Source organism: Petaurus breviceps, unplaced genomic scaffold (genome assembly GCF_028583685.1).
Source record: "Petaurus breviceps papuanus isolate PSGF00001 unplaced genomic scaffold, PetGlider_PUasm1.0 90919, whole genome shotgun sequence".
Classification (NCBI taxonomy): Eukaryota; Metazoa; Chordata; class Mammalia; order Diprotodontia; family Petauridae; genus Petaurus; species Petaurus breviceps.
The window spans coordinates 24,338,400-24,355,061 of NW_027187378.1; the positions used below are offsets into that span (position 1 = coordinate 24,338,400).

At 44.0% G+C, this 16,662-nt stretch overlaps 1 protein-coding gene across 2 annotated transcripts in view; it reads left to right on the top strand.

Moving 5' to 3' along the window:
- Positions 1-16,441, top strand: part of PROM2 (prominin 2) — a 28,561-nt gene extending 12,120 nt beyond the window's left edge. The window contains exons 15-24 of one of the 2 annotated variants that reach the window (XM_069075598.1): positions 4,039-4,185; positions 8,367-8,438; positions 9,475-9,567; positions 10,165-10,218; positions 10,485-10,565; positions 10,819-10,887; positions 13,680-13,769; positions 14,119-14,225; positions 14,571-14,642; positions 15,913-16,441. In XM_069075598.1, coding sequence (XP_068931699.1) covers positions 4,039-4,185; positions 8,367-8,438; positions 9,475-9,567; positions 10,165-10,218; positions 10,485-10,565; positions 10,819-10,887; positions 13,680-13,769; positions 14,119-14,225; positions 14,571-14,634 — 777 coding nt within the window. In that variant the 3' untranslated portion in view covers positions 14,635-14,642; positions 15,913-16,441. The remainder of the gene's footprint in view (positions 1-4,038; positions 4,186-8,366; positions 8,439-9,474; positions 9,568-10,164; positions 10,219-10,484; positions 10,566-10,818; positions 10,888-13,679; positions 13,770-14,118; positions 14,226-14,570; positions 14,643-15,912) is intronic. The other variant, XM_069075599.1, reaches the window with a different exon arrangement.
- The last annotated feature ends 221 nt before the right edge of the window (positions 16,442-16,662 follow it).

Genomic DNA, 16,662 nt, shown 5'->3' on the forward strand with positions numbered 1-16,662 from the left:
GGAGGGGGACATAAGGGGCACAAGAATAAGAAAGACAAGGGCTGTAGTAGAATAAGTACTGGGGTATGAGTCAGGCTAACCCAGCTCTTGCCAATTATTGTCTGTGGAACCTTGGACAGTTCTCCCCCTCTGAACCCAATTTTCCTCATTTATAAAATGAGAAGATTGGAGTAGATGATCTCTAAAGATCAAAGGAAATAATGTATGTAAAGCCCTTTGTAAATTCTAAAGTACTATATAAATGTTCGCTGTTATTATATCTTAAGATCCTTTCATGCATTCATATCATATGATTTCAATGACGTGACTGGGGACCAGGTGCAGAATGGAGAGCAAAGGGTCACTGTGCTTTCTTCCTATGAGTTTCCTTCTGTGTTTGGGGGAAATCTCCTAAAAGAACAGGAGGATACAAACTACCAGTCAGGTTCCAAGAAAGGGACCTAGAGTCCTTGTAGGTGACTAATCTGGAGTCAGAAGTTCTGAGTTCTTCCCCTTCCCTGTTCTGGCTGTGTGATATTAGGCAAATTATTTAACCTCTCTCTAGGCCTCTGTTCTCCATCTACTAACTGAGAGATTTAGGTTAGCTCCTCCCAGTTTAGTGGCTCAGTGGATAGAACACTAGGTCTGGATTCAGGAAGACCTGAGTTCAAATCAGCTTCAGACACTTACTAGCTGTGTGACCCTGGGCAAGTCATTCAACATCTGTTAATGCACTAGAGAAGGAAATGGCAAACCATTCCAGTATCTGCCAAGAAAACCCCATGGACAGCATTGGCATAAGAATGACTGAATGACAAGGCTGTTTTCCCATCTGTTAACAGAGATTTAGGCTAGCTCCTCCCATCTCTTGGATTCTATGATTCTGTAAAAATCAATTAACATGTGAAGCGCTTTGTGGGCCATAAAGCAATAAATAAATGTTAGTTATTATGATGACTACTAATAACAAATGGTTATTCACCTGGGATATGAACCCTTTGTTGCCTTCTCTAAGGTTTGGTTTCACTCTGTGTAACATGGGGATGAGAACACCTGTGGTATCTCGTCTCACAGGGTTATTTTGAAGTTCAAATGGGAGGTGAGAATTGTAAAGAACTTGGTAAACCTCGAAGTGCTACAGTCAAAGTGACAGTCAAAATTCTTCCTCTTGTTATCATCCAACAAAATGCTTAATGTCATCAGGAAGACTGGTGAGAACCAAACAGAAAGTCTCCTTTCCTTATATTCAGTCCCAGTCTGAGTATGCTTAGATTACTGCACATGGTTCTGGGGCCTGGACCTTGAGAGAGTCATAACTGAGCCAGAGAAGGGCCAGACAGGGGGGCCACTACAATGACCAAAAGAGGTTTAGGGGACAGACTGCTGTCTAAAGACAGGATGGAAAGACCAGGCGTTTTGAATCTGGACAGAGGAGGGCTGAGAAGAGATATATATGATCAGAGTCTCAATCGGGATGACTGTGTAAAATTCTGGCCATGATATTTTAAGAGAGACTTTGATAAGCTGGGACACATCGAGAGAAGTATCATGAAACACATGAGAAATGGTTGAAGGAACTGAAGAGGCTTAGCCTAGCAGAAATAAGACCTGAAGAGGGTGGGATCAATGTATTCAAATATTTGAAGGGTTGTTATACAGAAGAGGAGTTAAACTTATGTTGTGTGGTCCTGGAGAGCAGAATTAGAACCAGTGCATGTGAGTTATAAAGAGGCACTTTTCTGTACAAAACAAGAAATAGCTTTCTTCCCCCTACCACATTTAATAGTATTTTATTTTTTCCAATTACATGTAAAGATAGTTTTCAACATTCACTTTTATAAGATTTTGAGTTCCAAATTTTTTTTTCTCTCCCTCTTTCCCCTCTCCCCTCCCTAAGACAGCAAGTAATCTGATATAGGTTATACATGTACAATCAGGTTAAACATATTTCCACATATGACGTGTTATGAAAAAAGAATCAGAACAAAAGGGAAAAATCACAAGAAAGAAAAAGAGAGAAAAGAAAGTGAAAATAGTTTGCTTTAGTCTTCATTCAGACTCCATAGTTCTTTCTTTGGATGTGGATAAGAATTTTCCATCATGAATCTTTTGGAATTGTCTTTGATCATTGTATTGCTAAGATGAGCTAAGTCAATCATAATTGATCATTATATAATGTTGCTGTTACTGTGTACAATGTTCTCTTGGTTCTGCTCATTTCATTCAGCATCAGTTCATGTAAGTCTTCCCAGGGTTTTCTGAAATCTGCCTGCTCATCATTTCTTATAGCACAATAATATTCCATTATATTAATTTACCACAACTTGATCAGTCATTCCTGAGTTGATGAACATCTTCTCAATTTCCAACTCTTTACCACTACAAGAAAGAGTAGCTATAAATAATTTTGTACATGTGGGTCCTTTTCCCTTTTTTGTAATCTTTATGGGATACAGACCTGGTGGTGGTATTGCTGAATCAAAGGGTATGCACAGTTTTGTAGCCCTTTGGGCATAGTTCCAAATTGCTCTCGAGAATAGTTGTATCAGTTCACAACTCCACCAACAATTATTAATGTTCCAATTTTCCCACATCTTCTCCAACATTTATCATTTTCCTTTTCTGTCACATTAGCCAATGTGATATGTGTGAAGTGGTACCTCAAAATTGTTTTGATTTGCATAAGAAATAACTTTCTGATAATTACTGCTGTCCCACAATGACTGCCTCTTGTTACTTAAGTTTTTTTTTCTCTAGACTTTCTTAAGGTCATAGAATTTATAAGTCATTATAGAATTAGAGCTAGAAGGAAACTTAGAGGTCAATTAGTCTGATCCTTCTCTTTACATATGAGGTACCTGAGAGCCAAAGAAGTTGTATCACTTGCCCAAGGTCACACAGGTAATGAGTGACCAAGCTATGATTTGAGGCCAGGTTCTCTAACTCCTAATCCATTGTTTTTACAATTATGCTACACTGGGAAGAAATTGAGGCCCCGAGAAATTCATGACTTCTTGTCTAAGGTCACATAGAAGTAAATGATCATGACAGGATTTGAACCCAGGACTTTTGACTCCAAGTTTAGTATTCATTCTGTTAGAATTGGGAGGTATCTGAGAAATCATCTGGTCTAGCCCCCTAATTATATAGAAGAGGAAACTAAATCTCAGAGAGGAAGAGACTGACCCAAAGTAAACAACTTTCTAATAGATAATCAGGAACTTGGGAAAGAGTTGGTTTTTACCCAAAAGAGAATGAAAATCAATCAATCCCTAAGCACTTAGTAGGCATATTCTATGTGCCAGACACTTAGTAAGCAGTGGGGCTGCTTACTAAGATAGAAATGAAATAGTTCCTGACCTCAGGGAGCTTACATTTTATTGGAGAAACAATATGTTTACATCTAAATATATACACAAACAAATAAAAAGGTAATTTGGACATAACTAGCAATTGGAAGGATCAGGAGAAGTCCCAAGTAAGAGGTGGCCTTTGAGCTGAGCTTTGACAGAACCTAGGGAGATTCTCAGAGGCAGAGATGGGGAGGAGGAGGGTTCCAGGACTTAGGGGAACTTGTACAGAGACAGAAGATGGTGTGTTATATGTGAAGAAAAGCAAGAAGGCAAATTGGTTGGGCTACATGATACATGAAGGGATGTAATACATAGTGAAGCAAGAAAAGGAGTTTGGAATAGTCTTTAAAGAGGTCTGGAGGCACTGTGGATAGAGCACTGGGCCTAGCTAGAGTCAGAAGAATCTGAGTTCAAATCCAACCTCACTTACTAGCTATGTAACCCTGGACAAGTCACTTAACTCTGATTTCTTCATAAATAAATAAATAAATAAAAGTCAGAGCCTGTATTTAATTCTAGAGGGAAAAAGAGAGCTCTCTAGAGCATTAGATATTGCTGGTACCCCATTATAGACAGAGCATGCGGTCCAAGACTTGGACATTTGGGCAAACTGGGGGTGATGGAGGAGGAGTCTGAGGGGACACTTCTTTCCCTGGTTGTTTCTGGGCTGGTTCTGGCTGATTACACCTGTTTCTTTTTATCCTAGTATACTGCCCGGCTGCAGGAGCAGGTGAATAACTTTAATGTAGATATGAAGGATCTGGACCTGCTGAATGAGGCTGCTAAGAGAGATCTAGAGGCCTTCAGGAGCAGCGGGATAGAGAAGATTGACTACTCCCGCTTCCTCATCCAGGTCAGCCTGCTGCCCTCCCAGCACCCTCCACCCCCTTGGGGTAGGGCCTCCTCAGCCCCTCACTGCCTTGGTCTGTTCACTCTGATCTCTGCTGCTCAGCTTCCTTGCCTATAAAATGAAGGGGTCAGACCGATGATCTTCTGTGGTCCCTTCCACCTCTGGAGCTTGTAACCCGATGAGCCTGTGACATCCTCTTCCAGCTTGAGGTGCTCCTGCATAGACTTGTAGAATATTACAGCTGGAAAGGCCTTGGGCTTCATGTCAGAGAGGCCACCCTGGTTCAGAGGTACCTGGGATGAGATAAAGAACTTAGAGCCATGACAGCTTGGCTGGAATCCCACTCCAGATCCTTACCTTGCCCACTGTGGCCCTGTGCAAATTTATTATGTCTCAGGACCTCCCCCCCCACTCCTCACCCCCCATTTAACTCATCTGTAGAGTGGGGTTAATAAAAATTGCAAAACCAACCCCAAAGCACTGCAAACGTGAGCCGTTATTATTGGCTGGTCCCTTTGCCTCATTTTAGAGAGGAGAAAACTGAGACCCAGGAATCCTTTTCAGCTGCATTCATAAAGACCTGAATGCTCTTCCCACTAAATTCTCTCTTGCTACTGACTGTTGAACTGAATCAAAGGATGTCAGAGCTGAGAGGGACCTTAGAGCCATCTAGGCTAACCCCTATCGGAACAAGCATCTGATCTCCACCTTTGAAAAATGGTCGGCCTCCTCTTGAAGAGTTGGGAGACTTCTTGAAGTCAGGGAGGGAGGCAAATCCATTACTTCTTCTGTGGGAGGAGAGGAGACAGTGATAAAGGGGTAGCTTGTGGCACTTTGGGACAGCTCTAATTGTTAATAAACTTTTTCTTACATCAAGCCTAACTAAATCTACTTCTCTATAACTTGAGTGCTGGAGATAAAATGACAATGGCAAAATAGTCCCTGCCCTCATTCTACTGGGGGAAAACAGCATTAATAGAGAAAAGTAAATTAAAAATAGATGCTAAGTAGTTTGTGGGAGAGAGCCCTAGACTCTTGAGGGTAGTCAGGCAGGCTTCCCTCCCTTCCCTGCTCCCCTCCCTCCTTTGGAGGTGAGCCTTGAAGGAAGCTAGGAATTAGAGGTAGAGTGAGGAAGAAATGCATTCCAGACTTAGGGGACAGACTGTTTAAAGGTATGGCGATGAGAGATGGATTTTGTGTACAGAGAACAAAGTCTGCCAGTTTGCTTGAAACAGTGTGCTAGAGAAAATAATGTTCAGAAAACCTGAAAAGACCGGCTGCATTCAGATTGTAAAGGGGTTTAAATTTCTAGAGGTCTTTAATGCATTTTATCTCTAAGACAATTGGAAGCCAATGGAGCTATTTGAGCAGGGCAGTCACATGATCAGACTTGTGCTTTAGGAATAACAGTGTGGCAACTATTTGCAGGATGAAGGGGAGGGGAGAGGCTATTGCGTAAGCCCTGGTGTGAGATGCCAAAGTCCTGAACTGGTATGGTGTCTGTGAGAGTGGAGAGAAGGGAACAGATGTGAGAGATGTTGAAGAGAGAATCAGTAACACTGGGCCACCCTGACTTGGGTGTGGGGGTGAAGGAGGGTGAAGAATTAAGGAACACTCTGAAGTTGTAAATCTGGTGGAGTAACTGAAAGGATAGTGGCCTACTTAATAGAAGCAAAGAAATTAGGAAGAAGGGAGGGTTTTTTTTTTTTTGGAGGGGAGTAAGAAAATAGATTAGTTTTGTTTAGGACACACTGAGTTTCAGATGCCTATGGGACATCCAGGCATCCTGAGAGAGATACAGGAGGCAGCATGTACCAGACAGGCCATTCTACTGCCCTCTCCTTTACCATGACTTCCTCTTGGATTCCACTGGAAACAGCCCAGGACCCAGAGTCCAAGGGCCCTAGGAATTGTGTCTGACTTGTAACCAAAACCTTTTTTATCTGTTGTCTTCCCCTATTAGAGGGGAATCCCCTTCCCTTATGAGTTCCTTGGGAGCTTTTCTATTTGCATCCTTAATTCTTTGAAGGAAAGTACTTAATAAATGCTTTTTTTTTATCCATACATTCATGCATGCAGAACTGGGCCTCAGGAGAGCAATTCAGGCTAGATATATAGATCTTGGGAGTCATCTACCTAGAGATGCAAGTTGAACCCATGAGAGCTGATGAGAGAGCCGAGAGAGTAGAGGACCCAGGACAGAGCCCCAGAGTACCCATACATGGAGAGGTGGGACTTGGATGACAATCACTCAGTATCAGAGACTCAAGAGGAGTGGCTGAGAGGTAGGAAAAGACCTAGAAGGGAACATTGTTGTGAAAATGTATGGTGAAGAGAATTTCCAGGGGAGAAGGTCATCAACGATGTAGGATCATGAAGAAAGGTCAAAGGGACATTATGACTCTCATGAGAGACTGAGAAAAAGCCATTAGACTGTACAAATAAGAGGTTCCTGTAAGAGAAGTGGCGTGACCTAATGGATAGAGGGTTGACTTGGGATCAGGAAGACCTGGCCTTTTTCTTATATTACCCAGTGCTTCTTAAACTTTTTCCACTCTTGGCCTCTTTTCAGCCAAGAAATTTTTATGTGACCCCAGATATATAGGTATATAAAATAAGTATACAAATCAAACATTTACTGATAATAAATCATAAAGAAATTCATTTTAAAACAATTCTTTGTTATACATATAATTTTACCATTTATTAAAGACAATGGCATTTCTGGCAGGGGTTGTTGATGTTGCATGGCCTGAGGGCATGCGCAGTGCAGAGTGTGCTTGGTGTGTATTTGAAACCAAGGCTGTACTGAAGTTGTGCAATGCAGCAAGGTTAAGGGCTGTCAGAAACACCTTGGATTCATTACGTGTTTGATTTTAAATTAATTTTTGATTGTTGGGCATTGAGAAACCTTTTACTGTTGCCAAATTTTTCGTGACTCCCCACTTTCAGTTATGTAAGCCCACATGGGGTAGGTAGCAACCCACAGTTTAAAAATTGCTGTTAGTTATACTAGCTCTGTGACCATGGATAAGTCACAACTTCCCAGGGTCCAACAGTTCCTCAAGACTGTAAGTTAATGGGGCCGCTAGGTGGTACAGTGAATAGAGCACAGACCCTGGAGTCAGGAGGACCTGAGTTCAAATTCGGCCTCAGACACTTAACACAAAAACTAGCTGTGTAACCTTGGGCAAGTCACTTAACCCCAATTGCCCTTCAAAAAGCAAAAAAAAAAAAAAAGACTGTAAGTTAACAAACAAATTGACAATCTGTATCAGTGGAGGGAATTTTCTTTTAAATTTATTTTTAATTTATGGAATAAAACAAGCATTTATATAACAGTACAATCAGAAAAGATGGATCGGACATAAAACTGCAAATCTACTATATACAACTATATACAACTTTCAAATATACAACAAAATTAATCATGTAAATTTCTTTCCTCCTCCCCCCCCCTTTCTCCTTCCCTACTTTCATAACAGAATTTTATTTATTAGTGGTCCAGGCACACATTTTTCATGGTTAAAAGAAGAATAAATAAAGAGTGATACATTTCTATTTCTGGGGAGGGGAGGAGAGGCAAAAGGCATATATTTAGATATGGAGGTGATCTTATAGAAACCTCAAAGATATCAATAATTTTTTTTAGGAGGGGGCATTGGTAACTTTGGAGAAAGCAGTTTCAGTTAAATGATATTTGGAAGCTAGATTGCAAGGGATGGAGAAGTGAGTGAGAGAAGAGGAAGTGGAGACAAGTGAAATGTTGACAACTTTTTCACAGCCAGTAGTTTGACTGGGAAAGGGAGGAAAAGGCTTCAAGCCATTGTTTCTAGTTTTGTCCTCTGAGACCAAGAGGAAAAAGTCTAATTTATCTTTCTTACGATATTCTGCAAATATTGGAAGACAAGTACCTGTTTCTTCCAGTCTTCTCTTTTTCAAGCTATACAACTTCTTAGTCTGTCCCACAGCATCATGTTGACCCCATACATTTTGCTATGCCTCAATCCCAGGCCTCTATGCCTCTCTATTGCCTGCCTGGCCTATAGCACCTGGGAAATTGCTAACTCTAGAGATGCCTAAAAGTTAGAGTAGAATGTCCCAGAGAGATTAGACATGGCAGCAGGAGAGAGGGCTGCTTGGGAAGGTCCTCCCAGAGTTAAACTTTTACTCTTTCCCTTCAGGTCCAGAAGCCAGTGGTGAAAGCTGATGTCTTGAAGCTAGTCAAGGAGCTGGAGAAGTTGGGTCAAGCCCAGGTAAGCCGAGGGAACAGAGGATTGGGTAGGGCCAAGAGAAGACTTAGGAGGTAGGTGGGTGGGAATAATTTCCCAACCAGGGAGACCTGGTTTTGGGCCATGGAGCTTGCTGGGGGAAGGTGAGCTGGAAGAAAGAGCCCTGTATTTGGGGCCAAAAGACTAGAATTTTAATCCCAATTCTTCACTTCTATTGGTGTAAACTTGAAGAAGTCACTTACCTCTCTAGCTTCAAATCTTTTATCTATAAGAGGAGAGGTGGTATATTAGATGATCTGTGGTATCCCCAGATCTAAATCCTATCATGTTATGGTACACTGACCACTAGGGACCAAGAAGAAGAAAATAATGCAGGGATGAGGACCTTAAGGCCACAAGTGGCCTTTTAGGTCTTAAGCGTGACCAAATTGGGATTCAGTCAAAAGGCTGTGCTTAAGGACCTAGAAGGCCACATATGACCTTAAGGCTGTATGTTCCCCACCCTGAAATACATATCTGACTTTTTTTCCCTGGGAGGTGTTGAGAAGTCTCTTTGAAGGTGGGGCTGAGGATGCTGAGTCTAATCTCAGGTCTACCCAGGCAGCTGTGCAACCTTGCCTCACTTTCTTTATTTGTCAAGTAAGGATTCTATTCCCTGGTTAACCTGAGGATCAGACAAAATGATAGGCTTGAAAGTGCTTTGAAAGAGGGAAAAAATGTAAAAGTTATTATTAAGGGCAGCTAGGTGGTGTGGTGGATAGAGGGCAGGACTTGGAGTCAGGAAGACTCATCTTTTGAGTTCAGCTGTAGCCTCAGACACTTCCTAGCTGCGTGACCCTGGACAAGTCACTTAACCCTGTTTGCCTCAGTTCCTCATCTGTAAAATCAGCTGGGGAAAGAAATGGCAAACCACTTCAGTATCTTTGTTAAGAAAACCTCAAAATGGGGTCATGAAGGGTCAGACATGACTACAAACAGCTGAACAACAACATTGCTGTTCTTTCTTTCTTGATGTCCTGGGTCCACCCCACCCCTCCCACTTCTGCTTTGATGCCTCCAGACTGAGTCTGCCTTAGGACAGCAGTTGAAGCAGGAGGCTCAAGCCCTACAGCTCCTTTACCAGGAGAAGATCCTCCCACAGCAAACCCATGTGGTGAGTTCAGAGACCTGGGGAAATGAGAGAAAGGGGAGGGAGGCAGGAAGCATGAAACTGGACTCAAGTGGCCAGAATCTAAGAACCCTTAGGAACAAATATAGAATCTTCTGGTTTGCATTTAAGCCCCCTCACAATCTGGCCCTTTCCAGCCTCTCCCACGTTGTTAGCCTGCTCCTTGAATTCTACAAGCCAGTTACACTCATCTTGCTCCTAGAGCATCCTAAACTTCACCTCTGGACCCTGCCTTTGAATAGACTGTCCCTTCTGCCTGAAATGTTCTTCTTCTCCTCCATCTCCTGCTGCTCTGGCTCCCTCTGCTCAGAGCCCACCTTCTGCAGGTGGCCTTCCTGAGTCCTTGGTGATGTTCTTCTGAGATTACCTTTCATCTACTTTGTATAGGATTTTGTTGTTTGCAAATTGCAATTGTCTCTCCCATTAGAAAGCAAGCTTCTTGAGGGAAGGGATTGTCTTCATCTTTCTTTGTAGCCAGTGTACTTAGCTGGCCTATAGGAAGTATTTAATCCATGCTTGTTGACTGACTGACTCTTCACCCTTGCCCTTACTAATGCCTCACCCCCATTCTCTCCTAAACAGGTGACCCTGAATCGTAGTGTCCGGGCCCTGTCAGCATCCACCTCAAACCTCCAGGTGCTGGGTCTGGGATGGGGAGGTGGAGGCCATGGGGTTGGGAGTGACTGGGAGGAATGTCAGAAAGGAACTCTAAGATCTCAGATGCTAGTGGGCAAAGCCAAGAGGGGAACCTGGAATTACACACATGTTCTACCTTCCTAGGAGCAGACAGTGAGGGATGGGAAGGAGATGTCACCTAAGGAACAGGGTCTCTAGGTCAGCATTTTGAAATCAGACCTGCTATGCTCCTTGCCCTCAATTTGTACCCCTCTGCCCTCCCTCAGCTGGTGGTTTCAGAAACTCTGGTCAATGCGAGCTCCCTGAAAACTGAGCTGCCTGTCCGGGCTCAGGGGATCTTGAGAAATGTGAGTGAGAAGGAAAGGGGAGGAGCTGGGGACCTGAAGCAGAAAGTGGGAGTGAGGAGGGAGAAGAGGAGAAGGGCAAGCTGGGTCTCATCCTGGCACTGGGCATACAATTTCTTCCTGTTACTCTGGAGTCTTGTGTCCCTACTTCAGTCCTGGCTCCGGAGGGCAGCTCCTGAGATGTTTGGAAGACAAGTCCTTCCCAGGCTACTCTCTCAGGTCCTTCTAAGAAACAGGCTTGCTCTCTTCTTCACAGGAAAGTGAGTGCTTCCTGAATCGAGAAATGGCATACTTTATCCAATACATGAATTGGGCGAGAGAGATGGTGAGTAGTGGAGACCTAGGCAGCCTGTGATAACTTCTGAAGCAATCTGTTTCCATTTCCTCACCCACCACTCCTCTCTGCATATGCTACCATCAGATTATTCTTTGAGTAGAAAATGAATCGGTCAACAAGCGTTTTGTAAGTGCTTACCATGTATCAGGTACTGTGCTAAGCACTGGGGTTACAGAAAAAGAAAAAGAAAGCACAAAAAAGTCCTACCTTAAAGGAGCTCGCATTCTAACGGGAGAGACAACATGCAAAAAAAAAGTGTATATATAAGATATATACAGTATAAGTGGAATTCAGTCTCAAATGGAGGGCCCATGGCAGTGGGGGAGTCTGGGAACAGTCTTCTATGGAATATGGGATTGGAGTAAGCTCACAAACTCTCTATGGATCCTCACTGTCTACATGATAAAGTCCATATTCCTTAGCTTTTAGCATTCAAGGCCATCTAGTTTGTCCCCAAGGTTCCTTTGTATTCTTGTTTCCTACCACTCTCTACACAGACCCTTCACTAAGTCATTGCCCCTAAAGCACATCTTGGACCTTTCACATCTCTTTGCCTTCAATCTCTGTAAGGAGCCCCTGGTTTTGGAAACAGAACACTTGGGTATTCAATCAGTGCCAGGAATACCCTGAGGGGTCCTTGGCATAGATTACATTGGCTGGGGCTGGGGATTCCATCTCTCCTCCCAGGCCCTTTCCTATTCTGGGACCCCAATCTAAAGATCATACATCACAGCAACCTCCAAGAGGTCTCTCTGGCTCCTCCTTCCACCTCTACTACAATTCCTTGACAAACAACAACATACCACCACATATAAGTAAAACACAAATGAATTTGGGGGGTATGGCAGAGAGAAGGGCAAACTGGGTCTTAATCTATGCTCCAGTATTGCCCATGGGACTTCGACAAGTCATTTGACCTACTGATGTTTCATTTTCTTTCCAGAGTGAAAGAAGGCTCAGACAAGATGACCTTTAAGGTCCTTCTAGCTCTAAATATTACGGTTTTAGTCCCATCTTCTCATTTTATAGCTAAGGAAATGGAAGCTCAGAGAAATGGGAAATGATTTGTCAAAAGTCATAGAAGTAGAGGGCTACAGAACCAGAACTAGAAAGGGTATGGGGGTTAGTTGGGGGGAGGGTCTCCTGCTTTCCAGCTTAGAGTTCTTTCCCCCAAATCACACCCTGTCTGGTTGTTGCCTCACTGTTTCATAGGTGGATGACTTGTCACCTCAGCCAACACTGCAAGCTTCTGGAGCACAGAAACAGTGTGTGTTTATCTTTTTCATTTCCCATATATAGCACCTGACACAGTGATGGACAGACGGGAGATGCCCAACAGATATTGTTTTGAGCAGAAAACCAGGCACATTGCCCACTTGCATATGGTTATACATGAGAGACAATCTGGCATGTCAGAAAGCACATGGGAGTTGGAGTCAGCAGAGATCTGGGTTCATATCCTGTCTCTGGCACTTACTAGTTGTATGACTATGGGCAAATGGCTTCATCTCTCAGCCTCAGTTTCTTTATCTGTAAAATGAGGACAAAAATATAAGTAGGATGTACCTGTAAGGTTGTAATATCAAATGCAATAAAGGATGACAGGTGTTTTGCAAACCTTAAAATACTATATAAATGTTAACTATTATTATTATCTGGTATATATCTATATATGTCTTTGTCTGGCTAGGCACACATCCATATTTATGTGTGTATACCTGTCTATTTGTGTCTATATGAATGTTCTTGCCCTATGAATCCTCATATCCCTATATGTACATGCATATTTATGGTCGTTTTCTTGCCCAACAAACATGCAAAAGATTAACTACTGTGAGCCAGGAGCTGTCTGGGACACAAGATAAATGGACTCTGTCCTTGTTTATAATAGTTGAGAGAAGATAATTATACGATTAACTACAATATTAAGCAGTGTAAGATAAATGTTGTGTGAGTGGCTCAGAGTAGTTTAGGAACTCAGAAATGGGGGTTTGGGGGGATAAGGGAAGACTACTGAAAGAAGAGACATTTGCTATGGGCCTTGAAGGATGGATTAGAATTTTGGCAGGTGAAGATTTGAGGTATAAGAATAGAATATTTAGTAGCAATAGCATAATTCTTGAGGGCAGGGATGGTTTCATTTGTCTTTGTCTTCCCAGCTACTAGCATGTTGCTTGGTGTCTGGTAGGAGTGTAATAATTATTTGTTGAATGGAATTGAATTGGAATGGGGAAGGTATTCCAGACTTTCTCTCTCTCCCTCTCTCCCCTTTCTCCCCTCTCTCTCCCTCTCCCTCTCTCCTCCTCTCTCCTTCACTTACGTGCTCTCTCTCTCTCTCTCTCTCTCTCTCTCTCTCTCTCTCTCTCTCTCTCCCCACCAATTCATTTGCATTTTACTTATATGTAGTGGTATGTTGTTGTTTGTCAAGGAGTAGTAGAGGTAGAAGGAGGAGACAGAGAGACTTCTTGGAGGTTGCTGTGTTGTATAATCTTTGGATTAGGGTCCCAGAATAGGAATGGTCCTGGGAGAGGAGATGGAATCCCCAGCCCCAGCCAACATAATCTATGCCAAGGACCCCTCAGGGTTTTTCTGGCCCTGACCCAGTGCTTCTGCCTAATCTTCGAGTGGCTTCTGGACATTTTTTATGGAATCCCCCCTCCCCTCTTAATGGGATACAATGGGGTTTTTTTGGTTGTTTTTCCCATGGGAACATTAGAGAGGGAGGAGTATAGAGCCCTGGGGGTCCAGATCCCCCCACAACATCTCCCTTGTCTTCACAGGTCACTGAGCACATTGCCACCTGCCAACCCCTGTCTGGGGCACTGGACAATGGCCAGATGATCCTTTGTGACCTTATTGTGAATCCCTGGGTGAGTGACTTTCTTCCCCAAAAAATCAAATCAAGGAGTAGAATGCCATTGTGTGGAAGGCACAGTGGGAATGCAAAAAAAAAAAAGCATAATAAAATAGCTACTGCTCTTTAAGAGCTTATATTTCAGGTCTCGCTCCTCACCTGATATGATGATACTCGTCATCCTTGGTCCCTTGTCCCAGAACCCCTCCTTTTGGAGCCCCTCATGTCTTCGGAGATTTTTCTCTGTGGTATCTGCATACAGGAAGAGCTCACCTCAGCTCTCCCAGCAGTCTGGCAGAGTTGTTCTTGGTTGGGCCCTGGGGTGAAGTGAATGCCTTTCACTTGTCTGAGCCTGTGTATTTCAGAATGCCTTCTGGTTCTGCCTGGCCTGGTGCACCTTCTTGCTTATCCCCAGTATCATCTTTGCAATCAAAACGACCAAGCACTTCCGACCCATCCGGAAACGCTTAAGGTGAGGGGTTAACAAGGTTCCAAGATCACAGAGGGTCGCTAGGAATCATTTTGTTTGGCCACTAACTTCTAGTTGTGGAAGTTGGTCTTGGTCCTAAGACATCCCAGGAAGAAGAAGGGTGGGTCTTACTCTTAAAGACTAATATGCCCTCTGAAGCTCAGCATCACAGGTTTTCCATAGGTCTGGCCCATTTGGTCTCCTGCTGCATTTACCCCACCCAAGGGCAAGATCTGCCATTCTGAGGGGTCTGGGGGAGGAAGCGGGCTCTCTTAGCTCTTTGTCCCCAAGCTCCCAGAGATGAAGGGAGGGGAATGAGACTCCCTAACATCCTTCTCCTGGCCACAGCTCTACCAGCTCTGAGGAGACCCAGCTTTTTCACATCCCCAGAGTCACGTCACTGAAACTGTAGGATCCAGGGTAAGGAAAAGGATTGCTCTGTATCCCAGGGAGAGGAGCCTGGAAGAATGAGGCCGCCAAGCAGTAGGAATCACAGGAAACATAGCTCCCTGGCATTGAAGTCCCACTGCGGGAGGGAGGAGGGAAGGAAAAAAGGGGCTTTGTCTGAGCATCCTCTGGAGTCTAGGGGTCTGGTTCTCTAGGGAAGCCTCAGCTTGTTTTCCCCAGTCTTGTGTAACCATTGCTAAGAAGCCCTCTCCTCAGCTGCTCACGTTCTCCTTCTTCAATCTTTAGCCTTTAATAAAAGATTTGTTTACATTTTTGTGAGTGAAATCATTCTCCATACCCTTGACCCAACTTTATCACCCCTCAGTGTACGGTTTTGGACCCCTCAACTGTCCAGTATACCATATGAGTTGGGCCTAGTGATTACCCCAAACTAGAAATTTCTGTACCCTTTTGGTACTAGACTTGTGCCCATTCCCTCCCCTCTTCATCTTCATCTTCATGCTGCTGCCCCTCCATCTTCCTTCAGCAATACCCTTCTCTCTTTGGCTTCCTTGTACTCTCCTCCCCATCCCACACCAACCCTGTAATTTATGCCATTCCTTTATTCATTCATCCATTCAAACATTTATTAAACATCAACTGTGTTGCAAGGTGCTGTGCTAGGCTCTGGAGATACAAAGGTGTATAGAGAACAGTTCTTCCCCCTGAGGAGTTTAAAATCTATTAGGGGAGACAAGCATGTACACACCCCAAGTAGAAAGGTAGAAATGAAAGACAGAGCGGTCACATCTGGCCAAGTGGAGTGGGAAGATGAAGGAAGGTTTCATGGAGGAAATGGCAAGAGCTGAACCTTGAAGGACAGATAGGGTTTCAGCAACATCCCTTGGCCTTTGCCTCTTCCCCTTCCTCCATGTATAACTTCATTGCCCCTCTCCCTTTCTCTGCTCCCCGCTCTGGGTGCTTCTTTTCTTATTTACTCACTCCTGCTTTCTTTTCCATTAATTTCCTGTAGACACACCTCTCCCCCAGTCCCAAGTCCTTCTTCCTTTCCTCTGTACCTTTAATCTGTTCAGTTGTCCAGATTCGCAGAATTAGTCCCTAGGTGGGAGACTCTTTCCCTTTCAGACTAAGGGAAAATAACCTGGGAGGTTCAGGGCTTTCATCGTGGAAGGAGTAGGCTGAGTGGAGGACAGTGACGTTCAATTTAGGTCCCCCTACCAAGGCCTCTTGGATTAGGTAGGCAGCCTTAGCCAGTCCTGATGATTCTATGTTCTCTTTGCAGCTTCTGGGAGGGCCTGGATTTTTGCCCAGACTACCCTCGCCTGCCCACTGCCAGAGGGTGAGGTCCAAGCTGCTGATCTCAGAGGGGAGGAGTCCTGTCATCTTTTGACTCCTCTGTTCCCTGCCAAGAAGCTGCCAGTCTTTGGGTTGCCAAGATAAATCTTTGCCTACTCCCTTGGTTTTGCTGTAAGCACTTCCTAGGAAGGGGACCCAGACTTGGGGTGAGGGATGCTTCCATGCACTGGCTTCCTCCAAGGTTGCTCAAGAGTAAAAGGGACCTGATGGGTTTGAAATGGGGCTCAGGCCCTTTGGTTCTTTTCTGGATATTTTTTCTCTTGCTGTGTGACCCAGGGCCATTCCCTTCCTTTCCCCCTTCCTCCCCTCCCCTTCCTCTTCTCCCCTTTTCCTTTCTTTTCCCTTCCCCTTCCCTTCCTGTGCCCATCTTGCGTGTGACTTGTGTGCGACTGGAATGTAGAGGAGGAGGGTAGCGGGTGCACCTCTGAACCATTAAAGTGTTTTCACTTTCCTAAGTCTCTGTCTCCTGTCCTTCTTAGTCTCATGCTCTGCACATAGGAAGCTGTTCAGGTGAACATTTGCTGAGTTCAGAATCTCAGGACTGTGTCTAGGTCCAGGAGTCCACCTAATGCTGGCATTCTGGGACCATCAAGTTTTGTTTCATGGAAAGAGCACAGAGTTAAAAAACCCAGGTTCAAGTCCCAGCTTTGACACGTGCTTGCTGTGTGATCTTAGG